This window comes from Pan troglodytes, chromosome 5, assembly GCF_028858775.2.
Source record: "Pan troglodytes isolate AG18354 chromosome 5, NHGRI_mPanTro3-v2.0_pri, whole genome shotgun sequence".
Lineage (NCBI taxonomy): Eukaryota > Metazoa > Chordata > Mammalia > Primates > Hominidae > Pan > Pan troglodytes.
The window spans coordinates 110,858,193-110,877,950 of record NC_072403.2 but is presented as its reverse complement, the minus strand read 5'-3'; the positions used below and the strand labels follow the sequence as shown (position 1 = coordinate 110,877,950).

The window sequence follows — 19,758 nt, the reverse complement described above, 5'->3', positions numbered from 1 at the left end:
ATAGACCGTGGAGTGAGAAGTGATGTCCAGAGATTAAGCAGTCAACTTATTCATCCACTGTGGCAGATGGTTTTCTGTCCTTCCCTTGATGGTTTCCAGGAATAACACATCCATAGTCTTCTAAATTAGCTGATTTGTCAATTGATTTGAATACATGTTATAGGTTGTTCTTTATTTCCTAAATTTTATTTTTGCAGTTTAACTTGTTAATTCTTTTTCTTTTTGAAAAGAGAATACTCAACTTCTTTGGAAAATGGTTCTTAATTTATCTGCAGCCCTATTTTGAAATAAAGTGTATATGGTAAAAGAAAGATTTGTACCATTTCAATTTTTTTTGTTAAGGATTGAGACTTGAGTGGCAAAAAGTTGTCTGTCTGTTTTTGAAACGGGGTCTTGCTCTGTGGTCCAGGCTGGAGTACAGTGACACGATCATGACTCACTTCAGCCTTGAACTTCTGGGCTCAAGTTATCCTCCAGCCTCAGCCTTAAATATATATATTTTTAATTTGACAAATTTATACTTGTGGTAGGTGAAATGTTTGAATAAAGAAGTAATATAACAGGTAGTTATTTTTCCCCCAATTATAACATGACATACTTCAGTACTTGCTATTATATGTCCTGAGGTGAATCTGGTTCATTGACTCATGAGCACATCCATTAAGTGTGTGCTACAGAAACACCTTATTTATTTATTTGTTTGTTTGAGACAGGGTCTGGCTCTGTCACCCAGGCTGGAGTGCAGTGGTGCAATCTCGGCTCACTGCAACTTCCGCCCCGCCGGGCTCAAGTGATTCTCCCACCTGGGCCTCCCAAAGTGCTGGGATTACAGGTGTGAGCCATCATGCCCAGCCTATTTATTTTAATATATGCTTTGTTGCCCTTCTTTGGAAAAAGTCTTATTCTGGTTATTCTGTTATTTCTTGTTCTTGTGCTGCAAATCCCTCCATTTGGTGAGTCCACTGACTATCTCTCATCATGGTTCATTTTCTATTCTGGTCTGTAACTTTTTACTGTGATGCATCATTAGTAAAGGTTTAGTCTGTTGTATGTTTTGGAAGCATTCCTGCAAAGAGTTTTCACATTTGCTCTTACCAGGTCCTAAAGTTTTACCAGTTCAGGACTACTTTTCTTTTTTCAGTTTTTTGCATGAGGATAGGGTGGGATTCTAAACCATGAAGGTTGTGTGAATTTAGGCCCACACTCTATGCATGGTTCATGCCTCATATGGTTCTGATTTCCTCTGGTGACTTTCCCCCCATTGCCTTAGTTGATGTCATGGCTACTTGGGTTTCCTGGCCAGTAAGCTAAGTTTTTATAGTCCTGGTTTCATGGATAGGGTGATCCTTTGAGAGTTTTGGCTTTATGAAGGTCCTTCCAACTGTGACCTGTGTCTTTAAATAACGTCTCTGAATGGGTGTTAGGGAGTCCCCTTGTAACCATTATGGCCTGTAACTGGTTCCATGAGTCATGTTAGCTTCAGCCCCTGACCTCTGTTCATTGACTTTCTTTTTTCTGCTCATTGACTTTCTTTCTTTCTTTTTTTTTTGTTTGAGACGGAGTTTTTCTCTTGTTGCCCAGGCTGGAGTGCAATGGCATGATCTTGGCTCACTGCAATCTCCACCTCTTGGATTCAAGCGATTCTCCTGCCTCACTCTCCCGAGTAGCTGGGATTACAGTCATGTGCCACCATGCCTGGCTAATTTTATATTTTTAGTAGAGACGGGGTTTCTCTGTGTTGGTCAAGCTGGTTTCAAACTCCTGACCTCAGGTGATCCACCTGCTTCAGCCTCCCAAAGTGCTGGGATTACAGGCGTGAGCCACCATGCCCAGCTAACTTTCTTCTTAGTTTCTTACTACTGTGGATTCTCTGCACTTCTTTCAAGTTCAGTTATTTAAGTAGTGTTTCAGTGCTTATATTTTTAAATATTTCAGTGTGTTTGGATCTGTTTGGGTTTGAGAGGCAAAGGGATGCTGTTATACAATTTAAAATTATTTTAGATTTTTATAATTTTTAGTTTGCTCATCACCTTTCTATCAACATGTCAAATATTTTGTGCCTATTATGTACTGTGTACTTTGAGAAATAAAGATCTTTGGCTAGATTCCCTCCTTCAAGAGATTTATTCCTAATATAAACCCTAGTGGAACTAAGGTATATATCTCATAAAAATGCAGTGCCAGTAGGTATCAGAAAGTAAGGCTACTGATGTGGAAAAAAGTGGTTGGAAAAGAAATGATAGAGGAAGCGAGACTTAACGTAAAATACGAAGAGTGGTTAGAACTTGATTGGGTTTGCTGGGTTAGACAAGAAGAGATTGGTCCAGCTTGAAGAGAGCCTTAAAATACCAAACCAAATAATTTAGATTATATCTTGCAGATAAGAAAAAGGCATTGGAGGTTTTTGAGTGGAAGGGACATTTAGTGCAAATAATGTTTTATAATCTTAGTGCTGAAGTTTTGGAAGACTAGTGCATTGCTCTATTAAAGAAAAGTTGGGGCAGGGCGTGGTGGCTTACACCTGTAATCTCAGCACTTTGGGAGGCCGAGGCAGGCAGATCACCTGAGGTCAGGAGTTCGAGATCAGCCTTGCCAACATGGTGAAACCCCGTTTTTACTAAAACTACAAAAAATTAGCTGGGCATGATGGTGTATGCCTGTAGTCCCAGCTACTCAGGAGGATGAGGCATGAGAATCGCTTGAAACCAGGAGGCAGAGGTTACGGTGAGCCGAGATTGCCCCAGGGCACTCCAGCCTGGGCGGCAAGAGAGACACCCTATCTCGAAAAAAAAAAAGTTGGTACATCTCCCTTCTTAGAAGTTAAACTCAAGACTTTACAGATACAAAAATAAGTTTGTTTTATAGTTCCTTGTTGTCAACAAAAGTTTACCTACTCAATGAGGATGGGCCCCAGCCTATGTTGTAAATGAGTGGAGCTGGCTGGGAACGAGAGTGGCCACTGAGAGAGCTCATGCCTCTTGGGATCTTGTTGATTGTTAAAGGTTACAAACTAGATCAAATTTTTAAAAAACACTGTTTGGCCTCAGTGAAATATGTATACAAACATAGTTTGAAACAAAAGCTGTGAGTTTGCAACCTCTTTATAGATAGCGTTCATTATTAAATCTTTATTATATTCTATCATAACATTTAAAAAATACATTATTTAAAATTCTGTACAAAATAGAAAAATGTGGCCTGTTTGATTTGAAGGGTTGAATAAGGGGCTATTTATAATTTTGGATATTTTGACTTTGTGACTTGGACATAAAAATATTTTCCAAAACTCTTTTCTTACAGGTAAAAGAATGTCACATGTCAGCATTTGTACCTGAAGTCAGCATGCAAAGTTCAGGGTACATGGATGAATGCCAACTTTTGCATTTCCCATGTGTATCCTGTGACCATTCTATCTGGGGTGAGTGATTTCTAAGAGTAGCTGGCAACAAACCAGATGCCAGCCAGCCATGGACTGCCCTAACAAATAATGCTAGGAGTTATAAATTAAACACTGATCTGTTATCTGTGATGTGTAAGGCAATTAATGTAGTTCATCTGGATTAACTGTCAGCACCAAAGAACTATATTCCCATAATGTGAAATCTGAATTCTGTATGTTTGAAAGAGAGTAATAATTAACAGTAGGGAATTTTTGTTAACATGTAAAATTACAGCAATGTCTAAGATTATTTTGAATTTACAGCAGTATTTTAGTGGTTCACCATATAATTTAAATAATTTTAATTTTCAGATTCAAAGACTTAGTATTTCTTGAGTGATGGTTATAATTTTGTATAAAATACGGCTTTTTGGATTGTATATCTTCCAATTGCCTTATAATATAGTTTTGCTTCCCATATTGTATGCATAACAATATTTAGGTTTCTTAAAAATACATTAGAACATTTATTTATACCAGACTTCACATTTGTATTTTAAAACTTGTTTTTTTAGTTTCATTCTGAGAAATTACATTGAGGGTAGAGCCTGTTCATTACCTTATCCATGCATTTTTCTGCTTATTTAAATTATTTTATTTCACCAAGCCATTCATTTTTTTAGAACATCCTTCAAAGAGTTCATGCATCTTACTGAGGACACCTGACCTTTTGAAGCTTCATAATTCACATCTAGATGTCACCGGTCTTTCCCATGTTAACAGTTCTGACCATGTTTTATTATATATGCCTTCGGCGCCGAGCCAGGACAGCTACAAGAGGAGAAATGATGAACACCCATAGAACTATAGAATCAAACAGCCGGACTTCCCCTCTCAATGCAGAGGTAGTCCAGTATGCCAAAGAAGTAGTGGATTTCAGTTCCCATTATGGAAGTGAGAATAGTATGTCCTATACTATGTGGAATTTGGCTGGTGTACCAAATGTATTCCCAAGTTCTGGTGACTTTACTCAGACAGCTGTGTTTCGAACTTATGGGACATGGTGGGATCAGTGTCCTAGTGCTTCCTTGCCATTCAAGAGGACGCCACCTAATTTTCAGAGCCAGGACTATGTGGAACTTACTTTTGAACAACAGGTGTATCCTACAGCTCTTCATGTTCTAGAAACCTATCATCCCGGAGCAGTCATTAGAATTCTCGCTTGTTCTGCAAATCCCTATTCCCCAAATCCACCAGCTGAAGTAAGGTAAGACTAATTTTTTAATGACCTAAGTTATATGGTAGAAAGGTTTTGGTTGTTAATATTGGAGATCTTTTTTATTGCAAGCATTCTTTTAAGTAACTTAATTGAATTTGATTTTGAAAATTTTCCTTAGTTTTCTGATGGGGAAGAGAGATCACTCATATAAAGATTTAATGCAGGCTTTATACCTGTAATACCTCATACTGTAATATTCATGGCTTATGATATTTGCATCTCATAAAATTTACCAAAACCAAAAAGCACAATTTGAACTCACAGGGACATGGGCCATTCTGAGACGTTAGTATGAAATATGACTTTGAAAATATTTTCAAACAGGCATCACGTTACTACTTTTAAATCTTTTCAACAACTCACAATAGGCCTATGAGTGACACTTCAGAGGAGGTCCTTAGGGGATTTGGTTTAACGTTAGTTGAATGTTTTTGCAACACCCATATTCATTTAAAAATCAATGTTGCTTTAAGTAATTCATGCATTCTCCCTACAAGCCTGTTTTGCATAACAGCTCCTTGGCTCTCGTTTTTGTCATTCAACCTCCTAATTTTAAAAAATATTAATATAATGCAGTCTCACATGTACCCTGTTCTCCATGTGCCTAGGACCCATTCCTCCCTCGAAGAAACCACTTTTATCAGCTCATTTTGTATCTTTCCAGAATTTCTTTGTGCAGACACAAGCAAATACAAATATAATTTTATATTTTTATACACAAAAGTAAGCATATTTATCACATTGTTCTGTACCTTGTTTCACACAGTAGTATATATTGGATCTTTTCTTGTAAGTACAAAGAGAGCTTCCTCATTCTTTCCTGCATTTGCAAGTAATGCATAGTGTGTATGAACCCCAACTTATTAACTAGTCCCCCATTGATGGGCACTTAGTTGTTTCTAGTCTTTTGCTCTTATAAACATTAATGCAGGGAATGACCTTATCATAAGTCACTTTGCATGTGTGCAAGTATATCTGTGGGATAAATTTCCTAGAAGAAGGCTACTCAACCAAGGATAATTTGATAATTTTGTAATGTTTAACATTTTTTTTTGCATTTTAACAATTTATTCTTAATTACATTTAATTTTAATTTTTAACAGTTGTAATTTTCATATGTAATGCCAAATTTCTCTCCAAAGAGTCTGTACTATTTATATTCCCACTAGCAGGGCATGTACATGGGTGTTTTGCCAAAGCCTCACCTACAGAGTATGTTAATAAATTTCAATATTTTTGCAATTTAATAGGTGAAAAATGTTATCTCATGTTAACTGTTAAAATTCTTTTATTATCTCTGAGGTTGAAATCTTTTCATATGTTTAAAAGCCATTTATATTTCTTTTTCCTTTAACTATCTGATCATATTATTTGCTCATTTTTTCTATTACTCATGGATCTTAGCAGTTTCTAGGACTTCATATCACTTTATTAAATCACTCGTTCATTAAATATTTTAGTGCCTACCTAATGTGCTAGGTGTTGTTCTAGGTATTAGAGATGTGTCAGCGAGCAGTGAACAAAATAAATAAAAATCCCCGCTCTCATTCTAGCCTGAGAGCAGATCAGGGCACCTGTTCAACTGTAGGGATGGCCAGCTTCCAGTGCAGGAGGAGGCGGGCAGAGGTCAGCTGCTACCTCCGTAACATGCAGCTCCTCTGATATCTCTGTCCCCTCATCTCTAAGGGAATACTTCCAGGGCCTGCCAGAAAACATACAGAGTACAGCTCAACTTGGAGATTGCTGGTATAATCTTTACTTTTTTTTCCAGAACTACCTAATAATTCATTGCAAATAATGTTATTAGTCATTTTTTAAACTCAGAAAGCCAGCATACCTTAATTAAAATCAGATTTTTGTTTTCTCCCTAAGAGGAAAAAATGGAGTAGGATCTTTTGTTTTGTTTTGAGACAGGGTCTCACTCTGTCGCCCAGGCTGGAGTGTAGTGGCACGATCTTGGCTCACTGCAACCTCTGCCTCTCGGGTTAATGAGATTCTCCTGCCTCAGCCACCTGAGCGGCTGGGATTACAGGTGCGTGCCACCATGCCTGGCTAATTTTTGTATTTTTAGTAGAGATGGGGTTTCACCAGGTTGGGCAGGCTGGTCTCGAACTCTTGACCTCAGGTGATCCGCCTGCCTCGGCCTCCCAAAGTGCTGGGATTACAGATGGGAGCCACCGTGCATGGCAGGATCTTTTCTTATATGAGAATTGTTTTATTAGGACTCTGACATTCTTCTTACAAAGTTACCTACTTTTTTCCAAAAATCTGAAAAGATTTAGAGAGGAGATCAATGGAACATGTAATGTGTTTTCTCCAGTCTAAAACTTAACAGCTGCATAACTAATTTTAAGTACAAATCATGCTCTTGGGTTACTGAGAGTTATTGGTATATGGTTGTGATTAAAGTTAAAACTTTATTTATACCTGTATCTCTAATTTTCTTTACTGATTTTCAGCTTTAGTCTACTGAAAATACCATTACATTTTAAGAGAAAAAAAGGTGACCAATATATTATTAAGATATAAGAAAAAGCCTTTTTAAATTTTACTGATTATGAAATCAATAGATGTTTCATTGTTTAAAAATAATCTAGAAAATACCAAAAAAAAAAAGGAAAATATATATGAAAAAAATCTGCAATTCTTCTGCCCAGATTCAGTAACTGTTAACATTTGGGTGAATTTTTTATACAATCAGAAACATTTATTGAACACCCTCTCTGCCAGTTCACTGCTAGGAACCAAGTAGAGAGTCAGACAGAGATGGCTCTTTTTTGAGCTTACAGGCCAGCCTAGAAGAGGACCATGAGGAACATGTATTGGCAGAGGGGAGAACCTAATCTATGGGCTCAGAGAAGGCTTCCCTGGGGAAGTGACTTACCTGGGACCTGAGGGTTGAGTGAGGCTCCAGTGTGGATAGGAAAGGAGGAGAGACAACAGCACATTTGAAGGTGAGATCATGAGCTAAGATCATGGTGTTTGAAGAAGTGAGAAAAGTCCAAGAATGCAGAGAATAAGCTGTTGGCAACTGGAGACATGGGAGTAACATTCTTAAGATCTAAACTAGGGGTTTCTAGACTTTGGGATTTTATAGATTTTTTTGGATCCAGCTTCCCAGAAGAATATCTTGAGGTGACTATTCCTGTGCAATTTTTATGGAAATTTTTGTGGAAATTTTTTTATGGAGATACTCTAGGAGAAGCTAGTAAAGGAGTAGGGAAAGCATGATGGGAAAAATCAAGCAAGGATGCAATATCATGTGAAGTCCCAGTCTGCTGGGAGGCAAAGTTGCTAGAGAGCTGGGCCCTTATACTCCTGCACCAGCCAGACTTTTACCATGGGCTGGAAGGGTGGGAAAGGGGGACTGTCAATCTTCTAGGCACATGTCACTCCCTAGATGAAGCCCAAGGTAGTTCTGTGAAGAAGGTTGTAAGTGTAAACCCTTAGGAGCAAAGCAAGCCCATCTGCAGGGTGGCACATAGAACTGATGAGATGGGGGATGTGCATGTGAATGGAGTTCAGGTGGGAGGAGTCAGTCACAATAAACTAGTAACATAATAATCATCATAAAAATTCGGGAACTCATAGACTTGTCAGATTATTTACTTTGCTAAATTAACATACAGTAAAAAGACAAACAAAATGCCAAGGTTATCTGTCATCACCATTATTTCATAAAAGTTTATGCATCTGTTCAAAAAAAATTAACCAGTGAAGAGCTTGGTCAATTCTGAGTTAAATGACAAAATCATGTTTTTTGGCCCACAAAGTTGAAAGGACAAGATCATGACAAATTTGTGAAATGATTACTCAAGCAACTCAGTTTATACCAAGAAATCAGCATGATCAGAATCTTGAATAAAGATTTCTTTCAATGTTATAAGAACATATATGTGTGATAGGTGCATACTAAATGTGCATTCTCACATTTAGTGATGGAAAACTCCATCATGTACTACTGTTTGGGAACCCAGTGGGCTACAGTGCCTATTATTTTAATTTTATATCCCTCCCTTAGGAGTTAACAAACAAGGATGTGTTGGAGTAGCTCAGGAATTTGCAGGAAATTGACTTCTTTTAGTCCCAGAACATTTAAAATTTAAAACCAGTCTTTTCCTATTTCATGTGATTGCATTTCTTTGTTCAGTAAATGAAGTGGAGAAGTTACAGGTAGTTCTACCAGATCTTAAAGTCTCTTCATTTCTTGCCTAGTACCTTATTAAGAGCAAAAGAAAAAGGCCTGGCATGGTGGCTCACGCCTGTAATCCCAGCACTTTGGGAGGCTGAGGGGGGCGGATAACAAGGTCAAGCGTTTGAGACCAGCCTGGCCAACATGGTGAAACCCCGTCTCTACTAAAAATACAAAAATTAGCCAGGCGTGGTGGCGGGCACCTGTAATTCCAGCTATTCGGGAGGCTGAGGCGGGAGAATCACTTGAAACCAGAAGGCGGAGGTTGCAGGTTTTATAGAGTGCCCTAGTCCTGTGAATAATATCTTAATGGATGCTTATGTAAGACTCAGAAAATAGGCTAGCTCAGGGTTACCATTTGGAAGAGAGAGACAAGGAAACGGGGAAGAAGAAGATGACAAATAGAGGTCAGATTAAAGAAACCAATTGGAATAAAGTTATTTGGGAATGAAATTTAATGATGTGGAATTTTTTTTCAGTGTTCAAAGCACTCCAACTATATAATATTGAAATTAAGAAAGCAGGGAGAAAAAAAGAGGCTTTCATAGAATTTGCTACCAAATCCAGTTGCTTAAGTAACGATTTCACAAATTTGTCATGACCTGGACCTTGGTCATGTGGGCCAAGAAACATGAGTTTGTCATTTAACTCAGAATTGACCAAGCTCTTCACTGGTTAATTCTTTTTTTAAGCACATGCTAGTTTATTAGTTTCCAATTAGAGATGGGCTGGGAGGCAGGGAGTGAATAGATAGACCTGTCAGAATACTTGTTACTTTTATTTCTGTTTTCCTATTATTCCTTCACTTTCAGCTAGTGAAATGGAACAGGGTTGGCAAGATAACTTTCTTTGCTGGCTACTAGATATACTTACTGGCTAGGATAAATTTTGGTTGCAAGGAAGCTTTTTGTACTCATCTGCCTGGCTTCAAGCCTGAATACAGGTTAGAAAACTTGCTTTCTTTGGTTTCCATTAATGAAACATCTCTCTTCCTCTCATCTACCCACTGCTTCCTGGTTGCCCTGGAGAAAGTTTCTTAGTGGTATAACAGGTCAGCAGTCATAGAGTGGTTTGTTTCTGAGCACTGGACACATAGTAGTCATCCAGTACAATCAACAGAAAGAACATTAAATGGGCTGTGTTGGTTACTATCCCAGAATTGAATGCTCCAGATGCAGACTGTAAGCCCAGTCTCAAAGACATTCCAGGCTGAATTTTGCACATGTGATACTTGAGATTTAAAATACTTAAAGAGTACATTAGAGTTTGTCAGATTTGTCCAGTAAATAAATACAGTGTATGAGAATAATATTAAACATGTAAATGTACTATTACAAAAGCCATGACTTAAAGGAGATTAATCATATCAACACTGCCCTGGGGCTAGAGAATTAAAAGAGTTGAGCTTTCTCCAGAATATGTGTGTGTGTGTGTGTGTATATGTGTGTGTACCCATATGTACATGTGCGTATGTTTATGTTTGTTTTCTTGTTTTCGCTGACTAGTTTTTATTATTCTGGCTTTAGTTTTCCAGAATAAAAAGAAATTCTCATATTCTCTTGTTGAGTAAGATAGATACCTTTCTCATTTTAACTTAGAAATGATACATTTTAGCTCTATTGGGGAATTTTAAACAAAAACCTTAATGCAGGTAGCAGAAAATCTATTTGTATTGGTCTCATAGTTAATTCAAATAATTTTTCTGTCTTTTTTTTTCTTGTTACTTTTTAGGTTATCAAGAAAAATAAAAGTAAAATATAAAAACTAATGATTTACTTGGAAATTTTTAATATTTAGACATATTTTTAAATCTTTCTAAAAACAGATACAATCCTGATATTCTACTTTAAGCATAATTTTTGCAGATTCTGATATATGTGTAACTAAGTAATCTTTATGCGATATAGAAGTCAGAAGCAAGAATGATGCTAAAATAACATTAATCCTAATATGTTTAAACATGCTAGAAATGTTAAGGAAGTCAGTGTAAAGCATCGTCTTAACCCTGTCTGTTTTGCATGTTCTGCAAGGTAGCTAGAGAGGACTTTTTGTAGATTAATGCATTATTAAAATTGAATATTTATGTTCTAATCAATGTCTTTATGTTTATATTTATAATTTTTAATTTGATTTACATTATAATGCATTTCAAATTATACATGAAGACCTCTATTGTGTGCATATTTATTTATTGCTAAGAACTTGGCAGAGGTTATTTCTTTATTATATTTTCAGTGTTCTTCTTAAGCCTCCCAAAACTCCCCATTGAAACTAACCAACAAAGTAGGCTGGTTTAGTTCACATGTGCTGTAAACCAGTATAGGTGGTTATTTCACAGGGTCTTGAGGGGTCCTTGTTTCTTGGAGATGTTCCTCCAGCATCGTCTGGTGTCAATTTGCAGTGGCGACAAAAAAGTAAGACTAAAATTTGAATTTCTTCATGTATTCTATAATTTACTCTGTGATTCTTGGAAATAAGGTATCCAAAATTAGGCATACATTTTCTCACCAGCATTGTTTTAGATGTTTCATGCTTCTGTTCCCTGGCACCTATATGGCTAGCTCTGTTTTGCTGCATGTATTTACATTAGAGTATTCAAATCAATTCCTTCGTTAGGAACCCTTGATTTTAGCAGTTAATCTCTAGGGACATTCTTAGGTTCAGGATGGCATTCCAGGTTTGCTTTTCTGCCTTGTCACCAGAAGAAGATACCCAGCCTGCTTCTCTTTCCTCATTAAACCTGCCACAGCCTGCTCTATTCTTTGGAACTCTTTCCCTGCCTTGCAAGATTGGTTATAGGGTGTAACTAATTTATCCATTGCTACTTTAATGTTGCCTCTGAATACAAATACTCACAGGCTGTTTATGTTTGATGGATTTTATTCCTACATTTCAGGAGAGAATCAGCAAAAATAACAAGTATGGGATTTTAAAGGTTCTAGAAACTGTAATAAAAGTCCCTACTGCTAAAGTTCCCTATTCTGTGGTTCCTGATTCCCTTCGTGATATGTTTATTAGAATTCCTTTGGAGTTTGCTTTTATTCCTGAAGGTAGAAATTGCCATACTTCCCTCTCCATTCTTCCAAGATTGTGGCTGTATGCTTTTCTTGGTCCCTTCTGAGCCTAAAAACAGTTGGAGTACCTATATGTTGATGGCTTCTATAATTTTGGCTCTGATTTCTCCCTTGAGTTTCACATTTTTTTTTTCTTTCAGTTTCTTCTATGCGTTGCCATTATCAGTTTTTACTTAGATCTCAGTAGGTCATTGGGCCAGGGAAATAAACGAACAATTTATTGGTGGAAAAAAATCCCATATGATTAATGAATATATAAAAAAATTAAGTGTCATTAGTAATCAGTGAATTACAAATTACATCATAAGGAGATATGGCTCACTATGAAACTAGAGATTATTTTTAATGCTTTCAGTGATCATTCTTATGTACTATTGGCATAAGCTTTTTTGAAAGCAGTTTGTAGTGTGTATTGAGAGACTTAAAAATATTCTTATTCTTTGATGTAAAATCTTTATTAAAAAATTTTACTAGCAAAAGTAAATAATTAGGAATAGAGGAAAGATGATAATTGAAGTATTTTTAAATGTTTCTAATTTTCTCTTTATTAGAAATAATATTAGAGAAATAGTTAACTGACATATGAGTATATTAAGTACCTGATGATACTATTATTATGAAGAATCTTTAAATAATTTTGGAAAATAGTTTTATAAGAAGACTTATCTGGTGATGGAATATAAGTTAGGCCTTGAAGAATAGATATGCAGATAATAGTGGGTTGGGCATTTCATGGGGAGGAAGATAACACGAGCAAAGACATAAAGGTGGAAATAAGTTTATTGCATGGAAAATAATGATTAATCTGGCTGGGAAGCAGGAGTTCATTTGGAGGAATAGGAGAATGTTATTCCCCTTTTATGTCTTTAGATATTTGCTAGATACTAAGGATATAAGGATAACTTAAATATAGCAAAAATGGAAATTCAGGAGAAGGGCATATACAAGAAACAGTTTCTTGAAAAATTTGATGAAACAATGATTTGATAAAATAAAGAGAAAAAGATAATATGAAAGTTTTGCATTTATATGAGGCTAGTGACAGAAATGGAAAAGCTGAAGCAGGAGACCTTTGTGAAGCAAAATGATCAGTTTAGTTTCCGCAGTTGGTTTAAGCCATGCACACAGGGAGCTTCATCTTTGTGTGTTTTATTCTTTGGGTTTACTTATCTTGTAAAATGTAATGTTGTTCAGATACCTCTAACTACATGTTCCAGTTTTTCAACTGATCAATGTGAAATCTGTAAAAAAGGACTGTTTGGGGACTTATAAAAATAAATTAATAAGGTCTGTGGCATTTGGTTTTTTAAAGTTTTTTATATCTTGGTAACAGTACTTATATTGGATTCTATTTATTTTGATGACTTTGTTTCACACTGTGACATATTGGGCATGGGTCTATAACCCTAAGGGACCAGTAGATCTCATTCTAAACTGTATTATAGTGAAGTTTCTTTTTTTGGCAGATGGGAGATTCTTTGGTCAGAGAGACCTACGAAGGTGAATGCTTCCCAAGCTCGCCAGTTTAAACCTTGTATTAAGCAGATAAATTTCCCCACAAATCTTATACGACTGGAAGTAAATAGTTCACTTCTGGATTATTACACTGAATTAGATGCAGTTGTGCTACATGGTGTGAAGGACAAGCCAGTGATTTCTCTCAAGACTTCACTTATTGACATCAATGATAGAGAAGATGATGCCTATGCAGAAAAGGATGGTTGTGGAATGGACAGTCTTAACAAAAAGTTTAGCAGTGCTGTCCTCGGGGAAGGGCCAAATAATGGGTATTTTGATAAACTACCTTATGAGGTAAGCCAAAAATATTTAGCAGCAGTATTGGATATAACACTATAGATTTTTAATCTTTAGATATTAATGTTTACTGAGCATCGGTAATTGAGCATTGGTAAGTTATATATAATTTGATGTGTTGTATATTTTGATTTTGGAAAAACTAGACAAAATCATGTTTTAACTAATTTCACTGCTTTTGTTTTGGTTTGGCATTAGTGTTTCTGGATAAACTATTAAGTATGTATTTTCATATTGCTAATTAATAATAACCAAATACAAAAACCAGTAATAAGTAACAATCCACTTTAATTCATATTACAGTTTAACTATGGGCAATACATGCTTAACTTTTTATTAGTTATGTTAAAGATGATTTGCTATTAAAAATAAGAATATTAATAAGATTGTGAGATGAATGCTTATTCTGTTTAATCCATAGTTTCTCTAAGTGTCATTTTTTTTTCTATACTAACTCTATTCTATATTCTCCTAACTGTAATTTTTGGTCTAGGCAGGTAGTGCTATTACCTTGGAATTATTAATTTTTTTTTTTAGTTTTTTTTAAATTATACTTTAAGTTTTAGGGTACATGTGCACAATGTGCAGGTTAGTTACATATGTATACATGTGCCATGCTGGTGTGCTGCACCCATCAACTCGTCATTTAGCATTAGGTATATCTCCTAATGCTATCCCTCCCCACTCCCCCCACCCCACAACAGTCCCCAGAGCGTGATGTTCCCCTTCCTGTGTCCATGTGTTCTCATTGTTCAATTCCCACCTATGAGTGAGAACATGCAGTGTTTGGTTTTTGGTCCTTGCGATAGTTTACTGAGAATGATGATTTCCAATTTCATCCATGTCCCTACAAAGGACATGAACTCATCATTTTTTATGGCTGCATAGTATTCCATGGTGTATATGTGCCACATTTTCTTAATCCAGTCTATCATTGTTGGACATTTGGGTTGGTTCCAAGTCTTTGCTATTGTGAATAGTGCCACAATAAACATACGTGTGCATGTGTCTTTATAGCAGCATGATTTACAGTCCTTTGGGTGTATACCCAGTAATGGGATGGCTGGGTCAAATGGTATTTCTAGTTCTAGATCCCTGAGGAATCGCCACACTGACTTCCACAATGGTTGAACTAGTTTACAGTCCCACCAACAGTGTAAAAGTGTTCCTATTTCTCCACATCCTCTCCAGCACTTGTTGTTTCCTGACTTTTTAATGATTGCCATTTTAACTGGTGTGAGATGGTATCTCACTGTGGTTTTGATTTGCATTTCTCTGATGGCCAGTGATGATGAGCATTTTTTCATGTGTCTTTTGGCTGCATAAATGTCTTCTTTTGAGAAGTGTCTGTTCATATCCTTTGCCCACTTTTTGATGGGGTTGTTTGTTTTTTTCTTCTAAATTTGTTTGAGTTCGTTGTAGATTCTGGATATTAGCCCTTTGTCAGATGAGTAGGTTGCGAAAATTTTCTCCCATTTTGTAGGTTGCCTGTTCACTCTGATGGTAGTTTCTTTTGCTGTGCAGAAGCTCTTTAGTTTAATTATATCCCATTTGTCCATTTTGGCTTTTGTTGCCATTGCTTTTGGTGTTTTAGACATGAAGTCCTTGCCCATGCCTATGTCCTGAATGGTAATGCTAGGTTTTCTTCTAGAGTTCTTATGGTTTTAGGTCTAACATTTAAGTCTTTAATCCATCTTGAATTAATTTTTGTATAAGGTGTAAGGAAGGGATCCAGTTTCAGCTTTCTACATATGGCTAGCCAGTTTTCCCAGCACCATTTATTAAATAGGGAATCCTTTCCCCATTGCTTGTTTTTCTCAGGTTTGTCAAAGATCAGATAGTTGTAGATATGTGGCGTTATTTCTGAGGGCTCTGTTCTGTTCCATTGATCTATATCTCTGTTTTGGTACCAGTACCATGCTGTTTTGGTTACTGTAGCCTTGTAGTATAGTTTGAAGTCAGGTAGCGTGATGCCTCCAGCTTTGTTCTTTTGTCTTAGGACTGACTTGGCGATGCAGGATCTTTTTTGGTTTCATATGAATTTTAAAGTAGTTTTTTCCAATTCTGTGAAGAAAGTCATTGGTAGCTTTATTGGGATGGCATTGAATCTATAAATTACCTTGGGCAGTATGGCCATTTTCACGATATTGCTTGTTCCTACACATGAGCATGGAATGTTCTTCCATTTCTTTGTATCCTCTTTTATTTCATTGAGCAGTGGTTTGTAGTTCTCCTTGAAGAGGTCTTTCACGTCCCTTGTAAGTTGGATTCCTAGGTATTTTATTCTCTTTGAAGCAATTGTGAATGGGAGTTCACTCATGATTTGGCTCTCTGTTTGTCTGTTATTGGTGTATAAGAATGCTTATGATTTTTTTGCATTGGTTTTGTATCCTGAGACTTTGCTGAAGTTGCTTATCAGCTTAAGGAGATTTTGGGCTGAAACAATGGGGTTTTCTAGATATACAGTCATGTCGTGTGCAAACAGGGACAATTTTACTTCCTCTTTTCCTAATTGAATACCCTTTATTTCCTTCTCCTGCCTAATTGCCCTGGCCAGAACTTCCAACACTCTGTTGAATAGGAGTGGTGAGAGAGGGCATCCCTGTCTTGTGCCAGTTTTCAAAGGGAATGCTTCCAGTTTTTGCCCATTCAGTATGATATTGGCTGTGGGTTTGTCATAGATAGCTCTTATTATTTTGAGATACATCCCATCAATACCTAATTTATTGAGAGTTTTTAGCATGAAGCGTTGTTGAATTTTGTCAAAGGCCTTTTCTGAATCTATTGAGATAATCATGTGGTTTTTGTCTTTGGTTATGTTTATATGCTGGATTACATTTATTGATTTGCGTTTATTGAACCAGCCTTGCATCCCAGGGATGAAGCCCACTTGATCATGGTGGATAAGCTTTTTGATGTGCTGCTGGATTTGTTTTGCCAGTATTTTATTGAGGATTTTTGCATCAATGTTCATCAAGGATATTGGTCGAAAATTCTCTTTTTTGGTTGTGTCTCTGCCCGGCTTTGGTATCAGGATGATGCTGGCCTCATAAAATGAATTAGGGAGGATTCCCTCTTTTTCTGTTGATTGGAATAGTTTCAGAAGGAATGGTACCAGTTCCTCCTTGTACCTCTGGTAGAATTCGGCTGTGAATCCATCTGGTCATGGACTCTTTTTGGCTGGTAAGCTCTTGATTATTGCCACAATTTCAGATCCTGTTATTGGTCTATTCAGAGATTCAACTTCTTCCTGGTTTAGTCTTGGGAGAGTGTATGTGTGGAGGAATTTATCCATTTCTTCTAGATTTTCTAGTTTATTTGCATAGAGGTGTTTGTAGTATTCTCTGATGATAGTTTGTATTTCTGTGGGATCGGTGGTGATATGCCCTTTATCATTTTTTATTGCGTCTATTTGATTCTTCTCTCTTTTCTTCTTTATTAGTTTTGCTAGTGGTCTATCAATTTTGTTGATCCTTTCAAAAAACCAGCTCCTGGATTCATTAATTTTTTGAAGGGTTTTTTATGTCTCTATTTTCTTCAGTTCTGCTCTGATTTTAGTTATTTCTTGCCTTCTGCTAGCTTTTGAATGTGTTTGCTCTTGCTCTTCTAGTTCTTTTAATTGTGATGTTAGGGTGTCAATTTTGGATCTTTCCTGCTTTCTCTTGTGGGCATTTAGTGCTATAAATTTCCCTCTACACACTGCTTTGAATGCGTCCCAGAGATTCTGGTATGTTGTGTCTTTGTTCTCGTTGGTTTCAAAGAACATCTTTATTTCTGCCTTCATTTCGTTATGTACCCCAGTAGTCATTCAGGAGCAGGTTGTTCAGTTTCCATGTAGTTGGGCGGTTTTGAGTGAGTTTCTTAATCCTGAGTTCTAGTTTGATTGCACTGTGATCTGAGAGACAGTTTGTTATAATTTCTGTTCTTTTACATTTGCTGAGGAGAGCTTTACTTCCAAGTATGTGGTCAATTTTGGAATAGGTGTCGTGTGGTGCTGAAAAGAATGTATATTCTGTTGATTTGGGGTGGAGAGTTCTGTAGATGTCTATTAGGTCCACTTGGTGCAGAGCTGAGTTCAATTTCTGGGTATCCTTGTTAACTTTCTGTCTCGTTGATCTGTCTGATGTTGACAGTGGGGTGTTAAAGTCTCCCATTATTATTGTGTGGGAGTCTAGGTCTCTTTTAGGTCACTGAGGACTTGCTTTATGAATCTGGGTGCTCCTGTATTGGGTGCATATATATTTAGGATAGTTAGCTCTTCTTGTTGAATTGATCCCTTTACCATTGTGTAATGGCCTTCTTTGTCTCTTTTGATCTTTGTTGGTTTAAAGTCTGTTTTATCAGAGACTAGGATTGCAACCCCTGCCTTTTTTTTGTTTTCCATTTGCTTGGTAGATCTTCCTCCATCCTTTTATTTTGAGCCTATGTGTGTCTCTGCACGTGAGATGGGTTTCCTGAATACAGCACACTGATGGGTCTTGACTCTTCATCCAATTTGCCAGTCTGTGTCTTTTAATTGGAGCATTTAGTCCATTTACATTTAAAGTTAATATTGTTATGTGTGAATTTGATCCTGTCATTATGATGTTAGCTGGTTATGTTGCTCGTTAGTTGATGCAGTTTCTTCCTAGTCTTGATGGTCTTTACATTTTGGCATGATTTTGCAGCAGCTGGTACCGGTTGTGCCTTTCCATGTTCAGTGCTTCCTTCAGGAGCTCTTGTAGGGCAGGCCTGGTGGTGACAAAATCTCTCAGCATTTGCTTGTCTGTAAAGTATTTTATTTCTCCTTCACTTATGAAACTTAGTTTGGCTGGATATGAAATTTTGGGTTGAAAATTATTTTCTTTAAGAATGTTGAATATTGGTCCCCACTCTCTTCTGGCTTGTAGAGTTTCTGCCGAGAGGTCAGCTGTTAGTCTGATGGGCTTCCCTTTGTGGGTAACCCGACCTTTCTCTCTGGCTGCCCTTAACATTTTTTCCTTCATTTCAACTTTGGTGAATCTGACAATTATGTGTCTTGGAGTTGCTCTTCTTGAGGAATATATTTGTGGCGTTCTCTGTATTTCCTGAATCTGAATGTTGGCCTGCCTTGCTAGATTGGGGAAGTTCTCCTGGATAATATCCTGCAGAGTGTTTTCCAACTTGGTTCCATTCTCCCCGTCACTTTCAGGTACACCAATCAGACATAGATTTGGTCTTTTCACATAGTCTCATATTTCTTGGAGGCTTTGTTCATTTCTTTTTATTCTTTTTTCTCTAAACTTCCCTTCTCGCTTCATTTCATTCATTTCATCTTCCATCATTGATAACCTTTCTTCCAGTTGATTGCATGGGCTCCTGAGGCTTCTGCATTCTTCACGTAGTTCTTGAGCCTTGGCTTTCAGCTCCATCAGCTCCTTTAAGCACTTCTCTGTATTGGTTATTCTAGTTATACATTTGTCTAAATTTTTTTCAAAGTTTTTAACTTCTTTGCCTTTGGTTTGAATTTCCTCCTGTAGCTCGGAGTAGTTTGATCGTCTGAAACCTTCTTCTCTCAACTCGTCAAAGTCATTCTCCATCCAGCTTTGTTCCATTGCCGGTGAGGAACTACATTCCTTTGGAGGAGAGGCGCTCTGCTTTTTAGAGTTTCCAGTTTTTCTACTCTGTTTTTTCCCCATCTTTGTGGTTTTATCTACTTTTGGTCTTTGATGATGGTGATGTACAGATGGGTTTTTGGTGGATGGCCTTTTTGTTTGTTAGTTTTCCTTCTAACAGACAGGACCCTCAGCTGCAGGTCTGTTGGAGTTTGCTAGAGGTCCACTCCAGACCCTGTTTGCCTGGGTGTCAGCAGCAGTGTCTGCAGAACCGCAGATTTTCGTGATCCGCGAATGCTGCTGTCTGATCGTTTCTCTGGAAGTTTTGTCTCAGAGGAGTACCCGGCCGTGTGAGGTGTCAGTCTGCCCCTACTGGAGGGTGCCTCCCAGTTAGGCTGCTTGGGGGTCAGGGGTCAGGGACCCACTTGAGGAGGCAGTCTGCCCGT

At 37.2% G+C, this 19,758-nt stretch overlaps 1 protein-coding gene across 8 annotated transcripts in view; it reads left to right on the top strand.

Annotated features, from left to right (window-relative positions):
- FBXL4 (F-box and leucine rich repeat protein 4) overlaps positions 1 to 19,758 on the top strand; it is a 79,725-nt gene that overhangs the window by 16,522 nt on the left and 43,445 nt on the right. For all 8 annotated transcript variants that reach the window (XM_518648.6, XM_001136579.5, XM_009451692.4 and 5 more), the window contains 3 exons: positions 3,301 to 3,418; positions 4,063 to 4,646; positions 13,391 to 13,736. In XM_518648.6, coding sequence (XP_518648.2) covers positions 4,135 to 4,646; positions 13,391 to 13,736 — 858 coding nt within the window. In that variant the 5' untranslated portion in view covers positions 3,301 to 3,418; positions 4,063 to 4,134. The remainder of the gene's footprint in view (positions 1 to 3,300; positions 3,419 to 4,062; positions 4,647 to 13,390; positions 13,737 to 19,758) is intronic.